The sequence below is a fragment of the Artemia sp. Qi Xiang Cuo genome, chromosome 19 (genome assembly GCF_049724085.1).
Source record: "Artemia sp. Qi Xiang Cuo chromosome 19, ASM4972408v1, whole genome shotgun sequence".
NCBI classification, from domain to species: Eukaryota; Metazoa; Arthropoda; class Branchiopoda; order Anostraca; family Artemiidae; genus Artemia; species Artemia sp. Qi Xiang Cuo.
The window spans coordinates 20,633,905-20,658,066 of record NC_142812.1 but is presented as its reverse complement, the minus strand read 5'-3'; the positions used below and the strand labels follow the sequence as shown (position 1 = coordinate 20,658,066).

Here is a 24,162-nt window from a genome sequence, read left to right as displayed (position 1 = left end):
AATTAAGTACATTATAGCATTACAAGTTTTTTTTTTAGAAAACCGACCAATCAAGTTATTATATTGGACTAGCCACCAACTTTCTCTAATCGACTGACACACAAAAAATCGATGTCATAATAAAAAAAACATGTCTGCCAAGCCATGTAGGGCTCATTGTAATAGGCAAATGACCCTGGTAACCCAATTACTTGAAAGTACACACACAACCTGTTTGGTACGGGGGCCTGCGCAAAATGGTAGGTAACATACTACTTTCATTTTTAAATGATAATACCTCATTTTTTTTTAAATGGAAAACAGGGATGCCAAAAAGATATTTTTTTCATTTAAAGCGGAGACGGAAGAAAATGATATCAAATATCCTTGGGAAACCATAGAAATATTTTGATAGACACATGACACGCGATTGGGACTTATTCAATGACTTGGGTATTTTTGGATTTCTCATAGGCTACAGGCCCAATTTGGCTTTTGTTTGTGCTCCCTTTTAATTAGAATCCTTGGATCTTATTGAATGCCACGACGAATCTATGACTCAGTTTTCCTGTAATTTGAGGTATATCTTCACAATTTCGACATTTTTGTTGTTCGACCTTTATAAATTTTAAATGATAATATCTGAAATTTCTTTTTATTGAAAGCAGGGATGCCAAAAAGTCAATTTTTTTTAAATTTAAAGCAGAGACGGTATCCTACCAAAGTGGTATCCAGAGGGGGGGGGGGTAGGCAATTGTCATATGTAAATGATAATATCTCGATTTTTTTTTTTGTAAGCAGGGATGCCAAAAAGTTTTTTTTTTTTAATTTAAAGCAAAGACGGTATCATATCAAAGCAGTATCCAAAGGTGGGACGGATAGGGGGTCTCATTTTTAAGTGAAAATCCTTCGATTTTTTTTATTGAAGGCAGGGATGCCGAAAAAGTTATTTGTTTCCTTAATTTAAAGCAGAGAGGGTATTCTATCAAGGCGGTATACAGAGGTTTTTTTTATGCAATTGGAAGTTCTTCTAATATAAGGCATTTACAAGCTATTTACAAGTAAGAATTGTAATTTTTACAATTTTTTTTTATTGTAATTGAAGTGTTCCATCATCTTTTTTTTAAAGTTTGATAAATTTACTCCTTTTAAATGCAGTTTATAATTTAACTGATATTAGGTATTTATGAGTTTCTAATTTGGAATGAATCCCCAAAAGAAAAAATGAATAATATCCAAAAGAGCAGCCAAAAGCAATCCAAAAAAGCAGCAGTTCAGCATTAGCCCACATGATATGTATTCTATAAGGAAGCCATAAAAACTTAAAAATGTATTTTTGTTTTTTAATTGTTAAGGCTTTTTAGGAATCCGAAAGAGCAAAAAACATACAATATCAAAGTCGTCCATTTCAACTGTTTTAAAGGTGACAAAACAGATATAGGCAAAAAGCATTATGATGAAAAAATTAAGCTTCTAAGTTCAAACTTCTATTCAAAGTTTTTACCCAAATAATTGAAAAATTTTTTGATACGGTACTTGAACTTTTCTATGCAATAATTGTCGATGAAAAAAAACAACTAATTTTGATAATTATTTATGTTAATAATACATAGCTAACATATACTTCAATTATTATGCAAGGGATCTGAAAAGCCACAATCATTTCGTTTCTACCAGATTCCTACCTCTCTTGATGAATAACGAAGAAAACCAGCGTCCAACCAGCGACTTGCGAAATTTTTAACTCATGAATAGGCCTGAATCTGTTGTAAATTCAAGCTGGGATTTGAGAAACACCGATAAAACATGCATGTTTGCGGTCAACATTGATCGCGGCGGTGACGCGCCGCCGACATCTCACTGGCGGTGGCACAGAAAAATCTTCATCGGTGGCGAAGGCCGCTGCCGGCCTTCCTTTATCGGCGCGGCACCGAAGTCTAGTTGTCTACCGATAATTTATAAATTACTTATTTGGAATTGAAGTTTTTCCTTGAAGTTTTATATTGCGCCGAAACGGAAACTGAAAAAGAAAATATTGATTATTAGTCATATTTTAAAGCACGATTGTTTTGTTCTTTAAATAGTTCATAAATTGCTTACATGAAATTGAAGTTTTTTCCTCTATTTTGCCCGAAACAAAACCTGAAAAGAGAAATATCAATTATTAGTCATATGCTAAACCACATTTTTTTTAAAATTACTTACACAGAATTGAAGTTTTTTCCTCTATGTTTTTCCTGATGTGTTAAAGCACAATCGTGTTTTTATAAATAATTCGTAAATTACTTACATAAAATTGAAGATTTTTCTACAGTGTTGCCCGAAACGGAACCTGAAAAAGAGAAATATTAATTATTTGTCATATGCTAAAACACAATTGTTTTTTTCTTTAAATAGTTCATAAATTACTTATATAAAATTGAAGTTTTTTGCTCTATTTTGCCGAAACGGAACCTGAAAAATAGAAATGTTAATTATGAGTCATATCCTAAAGAACAATTCTTTTTTCTTTAAATAACATATTTAAATATAAAATTATTTTATTAAATAAAATATAAGCTTTTTTTCTATGTTGCCCGGAACGGAATCTGACAAAGAAAAATATTAATATTTTTTCCTCTGGTGTTGCTTAGAAAGGGAACCTGAAAATAGAGGAATGTTAATCATAAGTCATATACGTTTTTTCTGCAATTTTATCGCCTGTGATAGACTGAGTAAAGTTGATAGTGAATGCGTTTATAGTGACCATCTCAGCCTTAGCCTCCGAATAAGTAGGGCTCCCCCCAAACAGGCTTGGAAGTCGCATTGGTACACTCGTATTGGGGTAAAGCTGATCCTGTGCTATGTAGAACGGTTCTAGATTCTGTGCTTTCAAAAATTAATATCCCCTTTTCAGCTACTTGAACACGATTTTTGTGAAGACCGAACTGGGCTTAATATTTTTACTGAGGAATTAATTCATAGTATGAAAGTTGCAAAGAATTACGCTTTACCTGTTTCGAGAGTTTTGTCTTGGCATGCGAAAGCCGGGATGGTCAAATCCACTAGTAAAGGAAGCAAAAAATCGTGCCAAACAGTGCTATCGGGAATGGAATTCGCAAGGCCGACCTAGATCCGGGACGCTGCTCCGGCTATTTCGCGAGTCTAAGAAGCAATATAGTCAAATAGTAGATGAGCTGCAAGTGGGAAATGTGGAAGTGCGAACCCCAAAAGCTGTGGTGACTGTTAAAGTCACGGAAACGAAGTACTGATGGTGATGTGAAAATATCAGATGAAGAGTGGGTAAATCACTACCGGAGTGTGTATGAATCCGTGGACCTAACCTTGAATACGGAATATGAAAAAGGACTTCAAGCCTCACTACAGGTTTTCCGTAATCACCGTAGCTTAATCAATGTTAGCGCTGGTCAAATTATAGCTGTTGTTACGAAATTGAAAAAAGGGAAAGCAATGGGGCTTGATAAAATTTAAAGTGAGCACCTTAAATTAGGTTCGAAGCTTCTTTTTGAGTTGATTGCATTGTTTTTTTTTATGTGTCTGAACACTGGTATGGTCCCGCAGAATTTTTGTTGCGGAAAAAAACTAACATACAGAAAAAAGGGGGTGACAAAATCATATGTTCCTTGTTTCGCCCCGTATCAGTTTCTTCGGCTCTTGGTAAGGTTTTTGAAAGAATTCTGCTGCCGAATCTAGTCCAGTCTTGTGTTACGGCTTTCAAGCAGTTTGGTTTTAAGGCTTGTCATGGTTGTGCAGCGGCGCATAGATTAATGAAAAAGACTATCAGGCGAGTAACTGAGTCAAAGACAACTCTCTACATGTGCAGTGTCGATTTAGCTGCAGCATTTGACTCACTTTTGCACCCACACTTTCTTCTGACTATTCTAGAGAATGGGGTTGATCCCAGCATTGTTAAGGTCCCGCATTTTTGGTATAATAATAGTGTTATTCGTGTTTGTACCGGTATAATGGAACGTGAAGGAAGATCTGCACCTATTCTTACAGAAGAAATACACCTCAAAAAAGTAATCAGGCAGGGATCAGATATTAGCCCGGTTTTATTTAATGCGGTAATTTACAGCGCTGCTAAGCATATCCATGGTAGCTACTTTCTTGATGGTGTAGATTTGAGTTTCATCTCGTATGCAGATGACCTCCTTCTACTAAGTTCTTCGCTGTCGCTTTTAAAAGAAAATCTTGAGCCGCTAGTTAACCTTTACAAAGATATTGGTCTCCGTGTTAATATCTCTAAGCATCTCGCTATTCAGTACTGATCTGACATTAGAATTCTACGCGGCCTGGTTTCGTCCTCGGCATATCGAGGCATGTGCACCGAGTACGCAAAAGCGGTAGCTCTGAAACCTTCTGGCGAGACTTTTTACGCAATGGTAACACCGCATTTTTTTATTTTTCCCCTTTATTTGATCTGCTTACACAGTCCAAAAAAACGACAACTTCGTACTACATACTTCAAGCTTGCAAAATATCAGGTAGGAAAAGTGCCCTGGACGTCCAGTACCTCCTTATGCCGAAAATTCGGAATTATTAATCCTACTGCAAAATGCGAAGAAATTGAAAGCCGTGCTCGTGCCAAAACCCTGACGCACCTGTATTTTTCTCCGCTGACACGGCTTACGTGTGATTTTGCTTAAATTGTGTGTGTGTGATGTAGTTGTGTGAAGTGTTCTTTTTTTTCTTTTGTTGATTATTTACTCCGCTACCTTTCTTTTGTTCTGTAGTGGGCATAAATAAAATATTAATAATATATAAAATTCATTAAGTTTAATACTATCTATCAAAAGCTGCTAGCCTGACAAATTTGCTTGGTTTTTGAAAAAGGAGGAAAACACCCCCAAAAAGTCAAGGAATCTTAAATCACACCATCATATTCTGCGTGTCGAAGATCCCTAATTTAGAACTTTCAAGCTTCTCTCTCTAAAATGTGGAATTTTTTTTTTTTTTTTTTTTTTTTTTTTTTTCAGGGATGATCGTATTGAAACCAGTGGTCCTAGAAGATCGGTCAAGGACTCTTTCTAACGAAAATAAAAAATTCCAATGCCCCTTTTTAAGTGACAAAAAAGATTAGAGGGTAACTAGACCCCCTCCCTCGACCCTTTTTCCCCAAATTCATTCGATCAAAATTTTGAGATAGCCATTTTGTTAATTATAGTTGTAAGGTTCAATAACTATGCTCCTAGGGATGACAAAACCCTCCCACGGCCCCTGAGGAAAGTGCTGTAAGTTATGAAATTTGCCCTTTGTTTACACATAGTATTTGTTATTGGGAATTTTCTAGGAGAAACTTTACATAGGAAGAAACTTGCCAGAATCCCTGTACAAAATTCTTTTTATTTGTCTTATTTTCTTTTTGGTGACTTAGTTTTACATGTAGAAATGTTCCAGGGGAATTTTCCGTTGAGATTCTCAGGAGGGTTGGAATTGTCTAGGGTATTTTTCCTTGGAGGAAGGGATTTTTCTGAGGGAGAAATTTTCCACGGGGGAATTTTCCGCGAAAGAAAATTTCTATTGGGGGGGGGGTGATTTCCAGAAAAAAAATTCCACGGAGGGGGATTTTCGGCTTGATTTGAAAAACATCAGAAAAAAAAAAAAATCAAATTAAGTAAGGAGAATTTTCCAGGCGGAATTGTCCGCAGGAAATCTTCCGGGGGAAATCTTTAGCAAGAATGGAATTTTCCATGGAGGATTGTCCTTGGGAGGTATTTTCCATTGAGAAATTTGTGTTTTGGAGGGGGGGGGGTATTTTTTATGGTGGGGGGACGCAGATTTCTCGGCATTATTTGAAAAACGATCAGAATTTAGATTAACAAGAATAAAACTTTTTTTCATATGAAAGTAAGGAGCAACATTAAAACTGAAAGCGAACATAAATTATCTTCTAAAATAGGAAGATTTTCCCCTCCTCAATTCCTCCCTTTTTACGCGAAAGTGTGGCTTTTTGTCCCAATTCTTTAAGAACAACTTCTGAAGCACTAGGGCCGCTTAATTAGAATAAGGAGCTTTTTTTTAGTACTGAAAACTTAAAACTTTAGCGTAAAGAGGGAGGTACTGACGAAGGGGTAGCCCCCCTTATACACGGAATAATTTCTCTTCTTTTTAAGTTTTAATGTTGCTTCTTACTTTCAGTTGAAAAAACTTGTGTTTTTTTATTCAATTTAATATGAAAGCACAGATATTTTGGCCATTACACTACGCTGATCTAGCTACCAAAGATTCTGGTAAGTTTTCAGCAAAATCTGATCGGCAGTTTTGCATTCTGCTTTAGAAAGAGAAAGCTTAGAATTAATGTCAGGCTTTTTAAACTGTCTTAAAGACTAGTTAAATGAGGATTGAGCATGATTTTTATGCTGGTATATTATTATTACAGTTAACCGTTATGTTTTTTATCATTTTTAACCGTTATTTTATTATTGACGGTTTAAACCGTTCTGTTGTTTTTACTAAATATGGACTGACTTTTGATATCAGTTGTGAGTATGATGTTGTTGATCAATTAACTTTTTAATGTTAGGCCAATCAACGGAAGTTTTATGAAAATTTACACCTATTGTACCAGCCTGTGAACAAGATAGCAATTCTAGTTTATATAAAAATAGGGTCTAACCCATAAGATAGACTGTGTAAAATGTAAAAGAACGGATTATTTAATACTATGTATTTGAAATGCTACTTTTTTAGGGTTGAAAGCTGAAATTCGTGACCGCAAACTGAAAATTTCTCAAGAATTGTATAACAAAGGATGTGTCGAAACGGTTGAGCAGGGCCTAAGCGCGGCTCAAAAAATTGGTTTTCCCGTTATGATTAAAGCTTCGGAAGGAGGTGGAGGCAAGGGCATTAGAAAGGCGGAGTCAAGTGATGATTTTCCTAACCTGTTTAGACAGGTAAGTAAATGCAATTTTATGAACATTTCTCCGTTAAGCGGCGTTCACATGCGTGTCTAGCTAGAATCTCATGTCTAGACACGTGTCTGGTCAGAAATCAATGTCTAGGCAACTACCGTTCCCAAGAAGAATTCAATGCTTAGCTAAAACTACAAATTTAGTTCCAAATGAATTACAGCTGTCATTTCTAGCCAATAAAGAGACCTTATGCAGGCAAAACTTTCAAAAAATTGCCTTAGTGTGCTTCATTATTATGTCTGGTGTTGCATATTTGCCTAAAATGATAAAACGATTAATGAAAAAACAAAAATTAAATTTCAGTTTAAAAATGTAAACATGGATGATGTAAATAGTGGAAATTGACACATTCTGATTGGCTGTAATCGAAAATTTTAGAGTTTGAGTTCTAGAGTCTAGAGCTGGATGCTTAGTTTTAACTTGTCTAGCCAAGAACCAAATTTTACTTGTGAAGTTGTCTACTCGGTAGTTGTCTAGACATTGATGTCTGGCCAGACACATGTCTAGACATAGGATTCTAGCTAGACACGCATGTGAACACCGCTTTAAAGTAAAGGGAAAAGTGTTTTTCTAAAAGTATAATCGGGTTTGCTCCAAGGAACTATGAGTAAAAGTTAGTATAAGTTTATACATATCTTTGAGATGATGCTATTATAAAATGCACCCACCCGATATTTTATTTGGGGTAGAGAGGGACGTGGGGGGTCAAGTTGTCTGGGCTGCTCAACTATAAAAAATTTTTTTGTTAGCCAGCACATACCCGAAAAGCAGTTGTTTTGTATATTTTGTCTCTTTTTTAGACAAAGTTTGACTTTGTTTCACAACTTTATTTTTTAAAACAATAAAAATAATTAGCGTAAAGAGCGAGGCGTTGAGGAGGGGACAGCCCCTTTCATATACGGAATAATATCTGTTCGTTTTATGTTTTCATGTCGCTCCTTACTTTCAGTTAAAAAAAACTTGTTTTTTTATGTAACATATATATATTAAGTTATCCCGTCTTCACTCCTCTCACTAGTACCAATACATTTAAGTTCTAAAACTAATTACTATATTTATCCTTAATCCATTAATCCTTAAATTTGAGCAGTTAAAACTGAACAGATTTGATTTTGGGTATTCGACAACCAGTTTCCATTATCAAACATCTGCCCACTCATTTTTCAGGGTGCTCTTCTGTCATTGGAAACCCCTTCCAGATTGACAACAAAATTACAATAATTCATCAAAAATACGTCTTATTCCCTTCAATTTACTCACATTTTTATTTACTTTTATTCCTGTTTTTCTTTCTTTTTATTTTCTTTCAATTATTTTCTTTCAATTTTATTCCTGCCAATTGACTCACAAATTTACTTAAATGGAAAACCTTGCTTTTACTTCATTAAAAAAAGAAGAAAATGAACGTAATAATTAGACAGGAGTTTCCATTAATCTCAACTATTGTTACTCATCCCTTTGTAATTGCTAAAAAAAATATATCAACTATGAAAGTGAAAAAAAAATCAATATCATTTTATAAATATCATTATTTTAGGGGAAGCTCCGGGAATAAAAATTAGTGAAAAATGAATTGATGGAAAACAACGTGACCACAATTTTCATATACAAAAAAGAAAATATACACCCACAAAAATATTAAATGGAAGCTAGAGGTATTTAAAAAAAAATCCATTTTTGACAAATTCAAACGATGACAGACAAAATCATTATAATTAGATTTCTTTGGAATTTGAAATTTTTTTGAAATTTATTTGGAATTTATTTGAAATTAGCGATCACACACTCCTCTAAACCAACTTATATCAATTCAAAACAAATAAAATTCAAACAGCCAAACAACCCCTTATTATCAAAAGGACCTTGACGCAGGCAAAACCAGTTATTAGGTATGTTTCTTCATTGTCATCAATCTTTGTTTGATGCCTGATAGGTGTTTACTTCCTCGTATATTGTGCCTATATTATATTATCTAGTATTATAATTTATGTTATCAATCTATTATGCTACTTCTAGTACTAGCAACTCACTGTAGCACCAAGCCGCCTGAAGCTAATATAGCTACGCATGCTCCTTCTCCATCCCAATTTATTTAAAGCCCCCTTCTTTACAACCTCCAAAGAACTTCCAATTTTTATTAAATCCTCCCTTACGACATGATCCCACTCCATTCGGGGGTAACCTGTTTTTCGTTTGACTTTAAATGGTTGGCTGAAAAGTACAATTTTGGGCTGTCATCCTTCATCCGCAAAACAAGTCCTAGTCATCTCAGCCTTTCTCTCATTATAGCTCTTGAAAGCGGGATTCAAATTCATTTAATTCAAAAACAAGGCATAGCTCTCGTGGGCGAAGCCCAAATATGATGTCTCTTAGTCATAATTAGCAAAATAAAGTTGTCTGATAAAACTTCGTCAGTATAAATAAAATAAAGGATAAAAACACTTGAGATTGAGAATAAAATTGCCTGATAAAACTTCGTCAGGATAAAATAAACTAAACAATAAAAACACTAGAGATCATTGTAATATTTCACAAAGCTCGGCACAAAGCTCTTACCGTAGTGTATGGTATTGCAGTGGACTGGGATCAGTTTCGGGAACTTCTCACCCACGTCCCTGGGGGGGATAAGATCTCATTGAGATAAAAGGTGGGGGGAAGAAATGATCGGTAGATCGGATAGAGGAGGAGAGAGGAGCCAAATCTTTAGCATATTTTGTCTCTATGGGAAGAAAGGGATTCAAGTTTAAATTCTTTGACGTAAAAGGAGTAAGGTAGAGGGGAACCGCCATAAATGATTTGCAGTGATCTCTTCTGAACTCGTTCTATTTTATCAGTATCATCCTGGGTAAGGGCAAAGTGCCAAACCGGACAAGCATATTCAACTAAGGGGCGGATGAAAGTGTAAAATATTAGTTTCAGCTTGTCCTTAGGAACTCGAAATTTTTTCAGTGTTTTTTAGCATTTGGATTGCGCCGTTAGCTTTTTTTACAATTGTCTTTGTATTCTCCCTCCATGAGAGGTCAGAAGAAATCACCACACCAAGTAAATTTATTTTATGGCTTATTAGATCGGAAGCGATAGGAGGTTCGAAAGACGGTTGAGTATTCTGAAAAAAAGAAAATGTTGGGACAAAGGCTTTTTCCTTATTCATGACCATATTTAGATTCGCTGCCTCTGAGGTAACTTGGTCGAGAAACCAGCAGCATTGTTCTTCGAATCCTTATATACGATTTCTGTTAAGGACAAATCGTCAAGGTATTTCCATCTGTCCTCCAGCTCAGCAGCAATTTCATTTATCATGAGGAGGAAGCCCAGCGGCCCGAACACAGTTCCTTGTGGAATTCCAGAAAAAACTGGCAGAGAAGTGGAAAATTGGTCTTTATGCTTCACAGTTTGCTCTCTATTTGTTAAGAAGCTCTTGATGATTTTAATAATAAAGCTGGGTATATTTTTTTCAGCCATTTTTTTCTAAGAGGATTTTGTGATCAACAAGGTCAAATGCTTTTCTGAAATCAATTGCAATTAAATTTATCCATTTTCCAGGTTCATCCAGGTGTTTTAAAATAAAATCAATTAAATTAACCAGGTAATGAACTGTCGAACACTTAGGAATGTTGCTTTCGATCAGTTACTTTCAAAAGATATTTTTTCAGCCATGCGGCAACAAAGCTTTTGTATATTCTGCTAAAAAGTGACGTAACTGTGATCGGCCGGACACCAGAGAAATCATTAGCTGCTCCTTTCTTTGGAATGGGAGTAATAAACCCTTTCTTTCATTTCTTTGGAAAATATCCTGTTTTTGTTATATTATTGAAAATTATCTGAAGGGGAAATGATAATTCTTTAGCAAATGCTTTAATGAGAGCAACTGGAATGTCCAAAGGGGCAACGGAAGTTCTTTTTGACGAAGAGAGTTTACGGATTATAATTGCCCATGAAATATCAGCAATTAAATTATCATCTGAAGGAGTAGTTAAATTTACTGAAGGCTCCTCGGGTGGAAGAGGGGGGTAAGACTGCACAATTGAAGCAAAATGGGTATTTAAATCATTCACAGTTTTCTCTAGAGGCTCCTCCTTCAATAAGTCAACTGGTTGAGAACTTTTGCTAGTCAAACTGTTTACTTTACTGAAAAACTGCGACGGCTTGGACTCCAAAAGAGGGTCAACTTCATTTTCATAGTAATTTGCTTTGTGCCTTTTTGATTTTCCATTTTATTTGGTTTGCCAACTGTTTTGCTTGGTTCTCTTGACCTTTTCGTATTAGGTGCAATTCATGTTTTATCAGTTGCTTTATTTTTGAATTTACGCATGATTTATCACTAGAACAGAATTTAGTCTTACGTTCGGGAAATCACTCGAGAAATTTTGAATTTACCTTATTATGGAATTCTTCTACTTGGGAATCCAAGTCTTCAGCTGAAGAGACCGCGACCCAGTTTTCTCCCGTTGTCCAGTCACCGAATTGCAGCAGACCATGGTCAGTGATCGGCCTTGAAGTAACTTCGGTTACTGAATTTTTAATTTTTACTTTTTCCAAGGGGCTCCACTGTAACATATAATGATAACTTCCACCAAGTGGTGCTAGTTTACTTGAATTCTGGTAATATTCCGAAAGATTTGTCAGGATTATATCCAGAGAAGTATTCCCCTTAGTTGTTGGAAGAGCCAAGTATTTGAGCCGTGGTCTGAAGTTCAGTAAATTTCTCTAGATTTGAACTTTTGGCATTGCTGTAAAGGAAGGAAGGAAATACATAGCGTTTGTTGTGGAACTCCGGGAAAAAGGTTTATTTTGGAATTTCTTGCCTCCTATCGCGACTGGAGCAGCAACAGGAATATTTAAACTGAAGTCACCAACAATTTTTTCCTTCTGCAGGGAAAGGGGTAAAGAGGAGGGGGAATAGAATAGGGACGGGGCTGGTTGTTGGTTGGCTGTTGATGAAAATGAATAGTTGGGGGAGGAGGAGGGAGGGGGTCTAAGAGGCTCCTGAGATGTTTCCTGGTGTTCTAACGATTCTGCAAGATCAATTTCTTCAAATGACGAAAACCTGTTACTAAGTGAGATGGCATGGCTTATAGTCGAAACTCGGGTGGCTGATATTTTAGGAAGCATAGATCTAGGGACCGGGGGAGGGTAAGTGGGGATGGAGGACGGGGGAGAGCTCCAAGGAACCGGAGAGATATGCTGAGCCCGTCTGACCCGTGGTGACCGCGAAAAAGGGATCCAGTAACGCGATTTCGGTATTGAAAAAGGTCGTCGTGGGCACAGTTGGGGGGAGGGGAACCGAAAAGGCGGGTCTCTTTGGCTCAGCTGTTGGCCTCCTCGTCTTGACACGTTTTTGATACCGGCTCGGGTCTAGAATTATTGCTTGAAGCATTGCTGCCATAAAGAATCTGGCTATGGCTTGGCATACTATAATCGAATAATGGATCACGGTTAAGACGATTAAAACGAGGCAAACGGTCAAAATACGTAAAAGGCACTGAACGATTAATGCGACATTTTAGATTACTAACACTATGAGCAAAACTGCACAACTTGTTGGCACAAGCCATCATAGGGCAAAGACCGACATGATCGAAATTGCAATTTGTTGCTTTGCACTTTTTCAGTCTATATTTTCGGCATATATGGCATATACGTCGAAATATATGTAGAAATTTACAATTCTTTTTTTTGTTGCAGGAACCTCCTTCGAAATACTTGAACACTTTATTTACACGGGGATTCTCTCGTTGATTTGGTTGTTTCTTCTTATCATTAACGTTTTTGCTTTCATGAATAAACGGACACTGTTCACCAAGTTTGCATGTACCAGTTGATATAAAAAAAAAAAAAACTTTTTCTTAGTTTCTCGTCTTTCGGTGATTCATAGTCCTTCAGCAATTTCCACCACAACGTCACAACTTTTTTCAAATAGCTAAATTCAGAGCGTCGATTTCGGTCTGTTTCATCGATAGGGATCGGGCTTGAGATTCATTTTTTTCTTCCATGCTGTGAATATTTTTTTCAAGTTGCAGGATTAAATTGTCTTTTGAAAGGCAACTCTCACAACTTTTGGGACAATTTTGAGGGGATGGGTTCTCCAAAGGCGGGGAAAACATATTCTTGGGGTTAACGACAGCGTATGCAGGAGTATCAGCCTCAGGGTGTTCAATTACAACAGCCATAACACATGCACTGTATTTCCAGTTGGGGTTTTCTTGCCGTAATACTGGTGTGGTTCCAGCACAGGGGGGATGGAGCCATAGAAGCCATTTCGAGCGCGGAATTGTCACACCTCCCCCAGACGGCCTCTCACATCCAGGGCAAATATAAGTAGCTGTGGTTCGTGTCATATTCGTATTGGATTTACTGGTAATACAACTAGTTAATGAGACCAAAGTCAATTTTCTTCCAAAATAATTGGCTGTCAAATAATTCAAGTTCCGATTCTGAAACTATTTTCAATAAAAAGTCCGTAGGGTAATCAAATAACTAAATAATAAATAATCCAAGTTCAAAAATCTTGATTATGGTAAGTCCATAGGGAATCACAATTGAGTCTTACTGTATAATGAGATTATATCCAGACTTGATTATGTTGACTATGATAAGTCCATAGGGAATCACAATTGAGTCTTACTGTATAATGAGATTATATCCAGACTATATCCAACAGAGGTGTTTACAGTATGAACTCCCAAACAAGACTGTGGGATAGAACCACATTTCTCTTACAGGTTACTGCTTGAAATATATCCAACAGAGGTGTTTACAGTATGAACTCCCAAACAAGACTGTGGGATAGAACCACATTTCTCTTACAGGTTACTGCTTGAAATAGGGTGAGTCAGACGGTTACCCAAAAGAATCCATAGACATTCCTATGGAAAAGGGCTAACAAGTCGTCCATCGTTTTTCAGAGCACCTACGTTTCAGAACCATACTTGACCGCTATCATCACTCTAGTTTATAATACTCTAATCTTAGTTTTTCCTTATCTCTCTGTTTATTATTTATTATTATATTATCTGTAGCCCTATATTATCTGGTATCTATTCATGTAACTTTAGGCGTTACATAGCCTGTTTTAAAGATTTTTGTTAAACGTTAAGGACCATTTAATGGTCTAACTGTTATAGACTATTTTAAAGATTGTTTAATTGGGGTGGGACAGGAAAGTTTATTTTTATTTATTACTATGATTTTTTCTATTTCCTTATAGGTACAAGCTGAGGTGCCAGGGAGCCCTATTTTCATAATGAAAGTTGCCTCCTGTGCTCATCACTTAGAAGTCCAGCTTTTGGCCGATCAGTACGGTAACGCCATCTCTCTATTTGGTCGGGACTGTTCTATTCAGAGGAGGCACCAGAAGATTATCGAAGAAGCGCCATGTATCATTGCTAAGCGTGACATTTTTGAACAAATGGAAAAGGTATGCCAAGAAATCATATTAACTTTCTCGTACTAAATATGGTAATTAGCCGGAGAAAATCTGACATCTTAGAAACAACATTAGATATTAGTCTAGAGTTTGGCCACTCAAGAGGAAACTATAAAATCCTGAAAACGCCTTTAAAAAGTCCTAAAATAATCACTTATATCATGCCTAAAAGTACTTCACTTTAATTTATCCCACTCCCCCCACCCTCCTAATGTGCAATTATATAGCCCAAACTATATGTTTCCCCTCCATTTCTCCGTTTCCTGATTAAGTAACTTTTTTTGTTCTAACAGATTTAACGGTAAAGAAGCAAGGTTGATGAAATCAAGAAAAAGAAAAATGCATGGGAAATATATATGGACATTAGGGGGGTGGGGGTAAAGTAAAGTGAAGCGCTTTTTGGGATCATATAAGTAAGTTTTTGAATTTGTTTTTAGAATTTTATTATTTATCCTTTTGAGTGGGCCTAACTGTAGACTAATACCCAACATCGTGTCAATATAGAATATATTTATCTGATTTTTATTTATTTATTTAATTTCTTTTTGTCAACCTTAGACAAAACATTGCCACTGGCTAATTAGTTTTAATTTGGATATTTCATCAACAAATGTAAAATATTTTGTATAAAATTTCAGATTTCACGGAAAGTAATTGGTTAAAGTCTATTTTTATTACTAGAGAAATTAATTCTTTTTTTCTGGCGTAAATTATACTATTCCAAGTGACGTTTGTGCGTCATTTCTTCGAAATTTCAAATATTTTGTTGCCTAGCTTCGAACTAGTTTTCTCACCTGGTAACTTGTTTTTACCTCACCTCACCTGGAACTTACTTTTTTTTAGCTCTGCTCTCTCTCATGGCTAGAGTGGATGTTATGTCGTAATTATTTTTTTTAATATAGGCTTACCTTACCTGGAAATTTAAATTTTGAGAAATGCAAGTATTGACATCCTGTTTTAATTTGAGGAGCTAATTGATAATAATATTATATTAGATTAAAAATTAGATTATACTGTCAACTAAACGTCAGCTTTAAGAAAATTATCCCCCTTACTATCAGAAATGGTCCTTTACCGTGCATATACCATTCACGGATAATCTGTCTCATTTCGCGTTTCCTCTTGTGATTTCACGGTATTTGGAGTCTAGCCTAATGTGATGTCTTTGCGTAGGATTGAAGCCAATCTAACACAAAATGATGTTTTTCTTCTCTGCTGATAAAATAAAAGCTACTCTCACGCTTACCTGTCCCCTTTTGTGACATCTCCCCCTCCCCGGTTTGACAAGCAGAAAAGGGTCAAAAAGTGTAAAGATCGAAAGTATTGTTTGAATTTTGTGGTAATCTCGTGGGACCTGTTTTTCTTATGTACTTAAAATATCAAAGTTAGTATATTTCGTGTCCCCTCAGCCCATCTTAGGTCTATTAATAACTGAAAACCAAAATTTCTTTTTTTCCTTTTTTTTTGGTTGTTCTAAATTACGAAGCTTTTAGGGCAGTAACATATTTTCGTCAGTATTCAACGTTAATTCGTGGAAACAAAAAAGAAATTTTGACAACGCTTTTCGCCCGTAACAATTCAAACATTAACAATCTGGTGATTTCCTTCAAAGGAAACCTTCACCTTTTAAAGTTGTTTTATTCAATAGGTTTTTAGCTTATTTTGCGCTGATTTTTACTCACCTTTTTCTGTAGTATGTTTGGAGCCTGCTACTACCGAAAATCGTATAACTGCATATGGGGGCCTTTTTTTTAATGAAAAATTGAACTCCCTGTTTCTCCTAGTTTTTCGAGATATATATGGTTATGTCGCTTTCCACCGCATTATTTGAAGCCTTTCCTGTGAAGCCAGTCTGTGGTGGCTTTCCACAGATTCAAGCAAATAGATTTTATTTTCGCTATCTTTGACATTTTAAGGGTAACTTCTGGGAAACTTGCCATCCTCTTGTCATTAGAGCGAAATTAGTCCCTCAAATACAACTATCCCCTTAAAAGGTTTGGTTCCATATGTGTTCATTATAACTGTCTTTGTCTTTTTATATATATATATATATATATATATATATATATATATATATATATATTTTAATATATATATATATTTTTATATATATATATATTATTTTTATATATATTAAAAATAAGTTTTGTCATAAAAGAGTAACGGAAAAATAACGTGTCCTTGATAGTGGTTATGCGCACGAGCTAACCACACAATACTAATCATGCAAATCATATGTACATTTTTCATCCCAGAGCTTCTACCGGAGTTATCTTAATAAAAAATAATCCAATAATCCGGAATTTCTACAATTCCTCATAAAAAAAATCTTTGGCAAATACCCACCGTCCGAGCCCTCTGACCAAAGGCACCCCTGCAAACCCCCTGTCATCAGCTAAAATTTTGAGGTAATATCAGTGTAAAATCGTGTAATCTCAGTGTAAAATCGTGTAATCTTAGTGTAAAAATTAGCAAAACTGCGGACTGACTCAGTGCAATAACGAGCCGAAATCTTGAATAGATGCAAAATTGATCTAAGTTCAACCTTTGGATTGACTGCGCCTAAGCAAACTATATTTGGTCTCAGTGCAAAAGGAACCGACTTCAAGTGGTGGAATTTCAATAAATTGTTGGAAAAACGAGCTAAGTCTAGAAACCTTTTTCAAACTGCGGACTGTCTCTATTCAAAGATGAGACAAGTTGTGATTCGGTGCTAAAATGAACTCAATCCTAGCTGTGTAATCAAGTGTGACTTTTTTTTCAGTTGTTGGGAACTATCAATTGACTTTGATTAGCAGAATAAGCAATAAACTCTCGTCAATATTTTCTTCTTTTTAAATCATTTCTTTAAAATGTAAAAAAGATTCGTTCGGTGACTTATCTATTTATTTGCTGATTTAAAATATTGATGCTGCAAACTAAACAGATTGCGTCTATAACTCTCCATTGACGTTCCAAATAATTTGTTTCCGCATCATTTTTCTATGCTTCTGAACTAACCTGAATCAAGAGAAAAATAGTGGCTGTTGGAGATGAGGGAATAAAGTTGGTGATTATGAGTAGAAGTCAACCCTACTAATAATATTATTGCCTTATCTCACCCTTGCCAACTTCGCGGAAAGGAATATTTTCCCTAAACGCGATAAGAATTACAGTACAATTGAGGCAAAACTTCCCTAATCCTCAAACAAAGTCCCTCAAATTTGCTCGCACACTTTTTTCTGTCGATCGGAAGAAAAATGTAAAATAAAAGTGTACTTCTCAATTTAGTATTTAATATAAAAGTGTTCGAATTACGGAAAAAGCCTAATGCAATTGAGACAATCCAGCTCGCCATCTATCTTTATTAGTTCTTCTAGGGAGCGCACAATTGAGCTAGATGTCTCTTCCCCTCAGCCCTCTTAGGTTGAGAGTTGACAGAGATAAACCCATAACCAGTAGCTAACAGTGACAATTCTCTAAACCCCATCACAGCGACAAAAAAAGGGTCTTTTTGAAATAGCAAAACTAAAGTAACAGTCACAAATGTAGTGAATCTAAGAAACTGTTTGCTTCTGTAATTCCATTGATCCCATGTGTTAGGAGTTTCGAGGTTCTAAGTTCGAAATTCTTTGCGTTATGACTTCCTTTCCTGAGAATTGGTATAATTTCATTGGCAGGTACTTAACCTATGAAGCAATGCTGTGTCTGGAGAATTGCTATATGGTTTTATGAGCTAACCACTCATGCGGATAGTAATTATTTGTTCACAAAGAACGGTGGTGATTCGTCAATAATTTATTGTGTCATAAATCTTGCTTACAAAATGGTTTCATGATAGGGAATGTTTCGAACCAGTGATAATACACTGATTTTATTAAAATTACTTATAGAACTATAATATAATCAAAAAATTCTGCCAGAATATCAGTGCATATTTCGATCAGGATCAGTTACAAAGTTGAATCAAAGTTAGCACCAGAATTTTGTGACAAACTAGCAACTGCAACTGTCCTCTATTTGTTGTGAAATAGGCTTTTTTAATTTCCTCTTTCATTTTTTCTCTTTTTTTTCCTTGTTCTTCTTTTGCATGTAATTGTTCTCTTTATTTTTAGATGACCTAGGATCTTGCTCAAAAATAAGCTTTGAGATTTGTTGTTTTATCGGGTTAATGACACTTCTTGACTACTAAGGTTCTTGCGCCGGCCTTGCAGTTTGTTGCTACAGTCGGGTTTGATCTCTGTGTCCTTTATCACCAAGCTGAGGTTAAACCCACTGTGCCACCACAGGATAAGCTTTGAAATTTGTTCCTTCAGCATTATTATTTAAATAATTCAGAAGTATTTTTCCTCTTGTTCTTTTATTTGTGTGATCTGTTGCAACGATTTTTTTTTGGTAGGCTGCTGTAAGACTAGCAAAAATGGTTGGCTATTGTAGCGCTGGAACTGTTGAATATTTGTATGAGGAGCCTGGCAGCTTCTTCTTCTTGGAGTTGAACCCTAGACTTCAAGTTGAGCATCCTTGTACAGAAATGATTGCTGATGTTAACCTACCTGCAGCACAACTTCAGGTAATAATTTTAGCCGTTCTTTGTCAGCTTTCATGTATGAATGAGGATAGGAGACAAGGGCGTATCCCTGCTAAAATGGGATAGAGACAAGGACGTATTTTTGCAAAAAAAGCACATCAAAAATTTGTTTTTATGGATTTTTGACACGTTTTGTCAAGTTCTTATAAGTCAAACAAAGATCTTAGGGGGGGAGGGGAACCCGGTACCCCCCCCCTTTTTAATACGGGCTTGGATAGAGAGCATTATCACTCAGAATATTTTGAGAAAGAATCATAAAAATTGCTTATACTTAAATCACACTTTGGTACTGCATCATTTTGTAAGTACCATATACATTCCCATGAAAAAGCCTTCGTCTCATCTATTGATAAGTGACGCCTCTCGACGACAAAGATCCTTACGTTGGGTTGGCGGCAGAAACGAACTGAAAAACCTTCCACTACTTCTACTTATCAAAAAGAGCTGCTTAATTTTAAAGTATTGTGAATAGACAATCAAATAAAATATTTTCTGTTTTATATTTCCGCAAAATGTTCGAAAATATTGGGCAACGGTTGTAACGTCAATAACAAACCAAAGCACAGAAGATGATAATAAAAAATTAAGCCCTGGAGCTTCTCTAATATAATGATAGATATGGTATTAAAATTTACCATAATATTATATATAAATATTATATATAAATGTTACATATATATTATATATAAAATATTATATAACCATAATATTTACCTTGCTATTTAACCGTATCTGAGCATAAGCAGAATATGTGGAAAATTCACCTACTTATGATTTGTCTAATTTGAAATCTTAAAAAAAAAAAAAAACTCTGGCCTAATAATTCGCTTGCTAATGTACCTAGTATTTTTTTCTTATCCGCTCTCTGAAGGCGGGAACTGTGTGTGTATATATGTATAAACATGCCTGCATGTGGAAAATGGGGGAGCAAGGTAAGGGAAAAAGTCCATTGAATGTCAATCTGATGGACCTTTCCCTGGAAAATTGAAAAAAACTACATTTATTTGTGCCCCTGACCCACTGAAAAGATCTCTTCTTCTCTAAGAGTTGAGCGTGTGTGCATTTGCATTAAATTTTAATGTAACAATAAGAGGCTTATAGAAATTCTTAGAATACAAATTGGAAATTTTAGGTATAAATATACGGGTTTGATGGTAAAGTGTCCACCAACATGTCTGGCTTACATATATTTAGACGGGTTTTTCGACGTTTGTTTGAAACGGAAAAATCTTACATAAAAATTACACTAAATTTGTTGATAATTTGAAAAGTATGTAAAGGCGCAATTTTTCGACGTTTGTTTGAAATTGAAAAATCTTATATAAAAACTTAAGCTAATTTTGTTGATAATTTGAAAGGTATATAAAGGTGCAATTCTTCGACGTTTGTTCGAAACTGAAAAATCTTATATAAAAAATTACACTAATTTTGTTGATAATTTGAACGGTATGTAAAGGTGCAATTTTTCGACGATTGTTTGAAACTGAAAAATCTTACATAAAAATTTCACTAATTTTATTAATAATTTGAAAGGTATGTAAAGGTGCAATTTTCCGACGTTTGTTTGAACCGGAATAATCTTATATAAAAAATTACACTAATTTTGTTGATAATTTGAAAGGTATGTAAAGGTGAAATTTTCCGATGTTTGTTTGAAACTGAAAAATCTTACATAAAAAATTAAACTAAATTTGTTGATAATTTGAAAGGCATGTAAAGGTGCAATTTTTCGACGTTTGTTTGAAACTGAGAAATCGTACATAAGAAATTACACTAATTAAGTTGATAATTTGAAAGGTATGGATTTCTAATCATTCCATCGTAGCTAGTTTTACCGGGGTGTTTATGTATACAAACTGTAAGTGAAAAATGAATTGTTTTAAGTGTAACTTGTTTTCATTTGGTATTGAAGACGGGCCTTTATTGGGATTATTGGTTCGGAGTATCTGCTACCTTCTTCGGTTTTCTTAGATTGACCTAATGAAGCTGGTTTCTTTTGATATTTTTTGTTTTGTATTTTCATGTTTGGTCAGTTCTGTTTCAAAAATTAACTATGATTTCTACTCGTTTCCATTTCTTTTTAGATTTATATCTTTTTTTTAGTCGCTTCTCTTGATTTCTGCTGGTGTTCTGTAAATATAGTTTTTTTTTTCTGAAAGTTCGACTGCTAGTTTATCTGCGTTTATGTTGAAATTACAGACCTGCCTGTATTTTTTGTTTAGATTTTCCAACCAATACTTTTTTGCTGGCTTCAGGTGGCTTGGTAATGCAATGAGTTCTTAGTGTAATAGAAATTATATGGTCCTGTTTTTAGACCTTTCTGAATTTGATTCCGCTTTGAATGATAATTCTTGTGGCGACTAAAAATGTCTTGCTTTCTTTAGGTTGCTATGGGAATTCCACTGTATCGGATCAAATCCATTCGCACACTTTATGGAGAAGACCCACTAGGTGATTCTGTTATCGACTTCGAAAATGCAAATGTTAGACCAACACCCTGGGGCCACGTCATCGCTGCCCGTATAACTAGTGAAAATCCAGAAGAAGGTAAATTTGCCCTTCAAATAAATTATTGCTTTATCTGTATCTATAGATGGCGCTAAGCTATTGCATCCTGGCCCTCATTTATTTGCTTTGGTATTAGTGTACCCACGCTTAGCAGGATTGCCACTACCCTGCGCACCTGCTGACAGTGGCATGCAGAGTTACTGATCAGTATAGATGATAAGAATTGTTCATCGATCCTCAGTCAAAAGCACTTAGTTCTAAATGAAATCAGAAAAAGAAACTGTGCAAATGTACCCGAGCATGAACATCTTTTCAGAGAGTTGGAAGGGAGAAGACGGGCTGGCATGGGAAGTGCTCAACCGCTTAAAGAAGACGAGAAAGATCATATCACGGGAAATAATGACGGAATGCTTTATATATAGCTAAGAGAGGAAAAGAAATAATAAATGAAAAATAAAACCAAAAAACGGTGAGAAAACGAGGATTTTGTCAGCCAGTGGCAAAAACATGAAAACGAAAAACAAGCAAATATTTTGACAAGGACCTCCGCCAAGTCGTCCTCAGTGCTTAACAAAAAAGAAGAAAAGCAAAAAACACAACAGAAATCTAACCTTTTGGCCACACTGTACACGATACGAACAGACACTGAATGAAAGACCAAGCCGAAACGAATGAAAGACAATATTTACCAAAGAGATTGAGCAAGAATGTTTTGTCTCGCGATACTTTTTGCTTGTCTGAAAATTCGGTTTTCGGTATGGAAATTCGGTATGCAAATAGGTTGTCTTAAATTTGATTGGGTGCAAATATCAATTGAGTCTTTTAGTATCAAATCGTTATAAATTGGGCTTAATGAAATGCCTCCAGTGTCTCTGTTTATAGCCACATTTCTGTTTATATATTTTTTTATCTCAATTACCTCTTTAGAAGACTGCGGTAGGCCATTTACAGTATGCTAATGATGCTACAGATGCTAATATGACCTTATTCCATGGCCCTAAAGAGGCTTGACCTGACTCGCCCATTTCGATTTCCTTTATAGTATCTTTTCTATCCTCAGCACTGTCTGCTTGAACCTCATCCTCAACAGTTAGCTTCTGTATTCTCGGCCCAGTTAAATCAATCAGTTTTTCTTCTTCAAATTCACCCCAATCTTTCTATAAATAATAACATATTTGAATGATAAGCATTTACTTAATGAACAACTAAGCTGTGGAACTGCCCCTCCCCCTATTCAGTTTTTAACAGTAGCATGAGGAGTGCAATTAAAATAATTAAAACATTGATTTCTCAACAAAGACATTCTGTAGAAATAGTAATATCTTCTTTTTTTACTTTGCAAAGAAAAGACAATTTTCACTTGCTGGTTTCTGGACAAGTTTACCAGGGGAGATAAAACGTATTTTTTTAAAATTAAAAATGATAAAATTTTAAAATATATGTGGGTGGACGACTGTTGATTGTTTTTTTCCAGTATCTACTTTATTCGCTGTTAAGACCGTTTGCGATTATGTGTGCTTGCATGCTGGAAAATGGAAAGTTTTCGAATTTAAAATAGACTTTTGAACGAGTGTTTAAAAAATCCTCGTAAAAACGGGTATTAATAACTCGTTTTAAAACTTGGACATTAAAACAGACTTAGTTAAATTGCACTTTAAATGGTCCGTGCTGAGTTGGCTTCCTATCATTTAATTGTTATTGGATGGAAAATTGGTTTCATCAATTTTCAATATAAATATTTACTTATAAAGACCAAATATGAAGGAAATGCGTTTCTATGATTCAAATATGTGCCTTTCAATCAGGACGTTCGATCAAGGAGAAGTGGAGAAATGGATAGGCTAAAACATGGACGTAACAGTAAAAGTCCTCTAAGACCCCGACAGGAACCAAGTGAACATCTCAAACTCAAGCGACAAATGAATCAGATACCCTTTGATGTTTTAAACGCTTTAGAAGAAAGCAGGAAGGACTCAAAAAATGAAAAAAGTGGTCCATGCCTTCCAAGGTCATGAAAATAAATAAAAAAATAAAGCCGCCAAGAAAGAGGCAATTTGAAGAAATGGATGACCCAGAAAGCAAAGCTGTTAATGAAAAAAAAAAGAAAAACTAATGATTTCAACTTTTCGAGCATCTTTTATCTGAATACCAAAGCGATATATCCCCATGTTATTGAAAAAAAAGTTTGGGAAATGAAGTTTCTGAAAAACTAGCAAAAAGAATCCACAAGGAGCGTCTTTTAAATATGGTCATTGACCTTGAAAATTCAACAAAAATAAAAACATTCCACGAATGAATGGTAATGGAAGAGTTTCCAAATTCAAGGAGATCCTTAAACATTACTACTGTGATTATTTAGTTCTCTACACCGACGGCAGTTTCGACAATATCGACGGTAGTAGTGGATTTGCTGTCTCCATAAAAAAAAATGTGGACCACAATTTGCTTTAAGGGTGATACAAACAACATTTTTGAGGCAGAAATTCATGCCATATGTATCGCCCTTAAGTATCTTTATGAAGTATTGAAAGATCGGGCAAATACTAAGGGCCTAATCTGTAGCGACTCCCTTAGTGTATTAGAATGTATTTTTGTAGAAGACAATTTTGAGGCAGAGCTTCATGCCATATTTGTCGCCCTTAAATATATATGGGATTACATGCAAGATCTGGCAAATACTAAGGTCCTGATTTGTTGTGACGCCACAAAAGTATTACATTCGATTCTTGACCTCAAAGAAGATCATCGAGGGGTAATGCAGCTAAGAC

The 24,162-nt window shown here is 35.4% G+C and overlaps 1 protein-coding gene across 2 annotated transcripts in view; it reads left to right on the top strand.

The window, feature by feature from the left end:
• Positions 1-24,162, top strand: part of ACC (acetyl-CoA carboxylase) — a 290,230-nt gene that overhangs the window by 98,063 nt on the left and 168,005 nt on the right. For both annotated transcript variants that reach the window (XM_089105579.1, XM_089105578.1), the window contains exons 7-10: positions 6,673-6,875; positions 14,101-14,310; positions 18,698-18,868; positions 21,271-21,433. In XM_089105579.1, the coding sequence (XP_088961705.1) occupies positions 6,673-6,875; positions 14,101-14,310; positions 18,698-18,868; positions 21,271-21,433 (747 nt within the window). The remainder of the gene's footprint in view (positions 1-6,672; positions 6,876-14,100; positions 14,311-18,697; positions 18,869-21,270; positions 21,434-24,162) is intronic.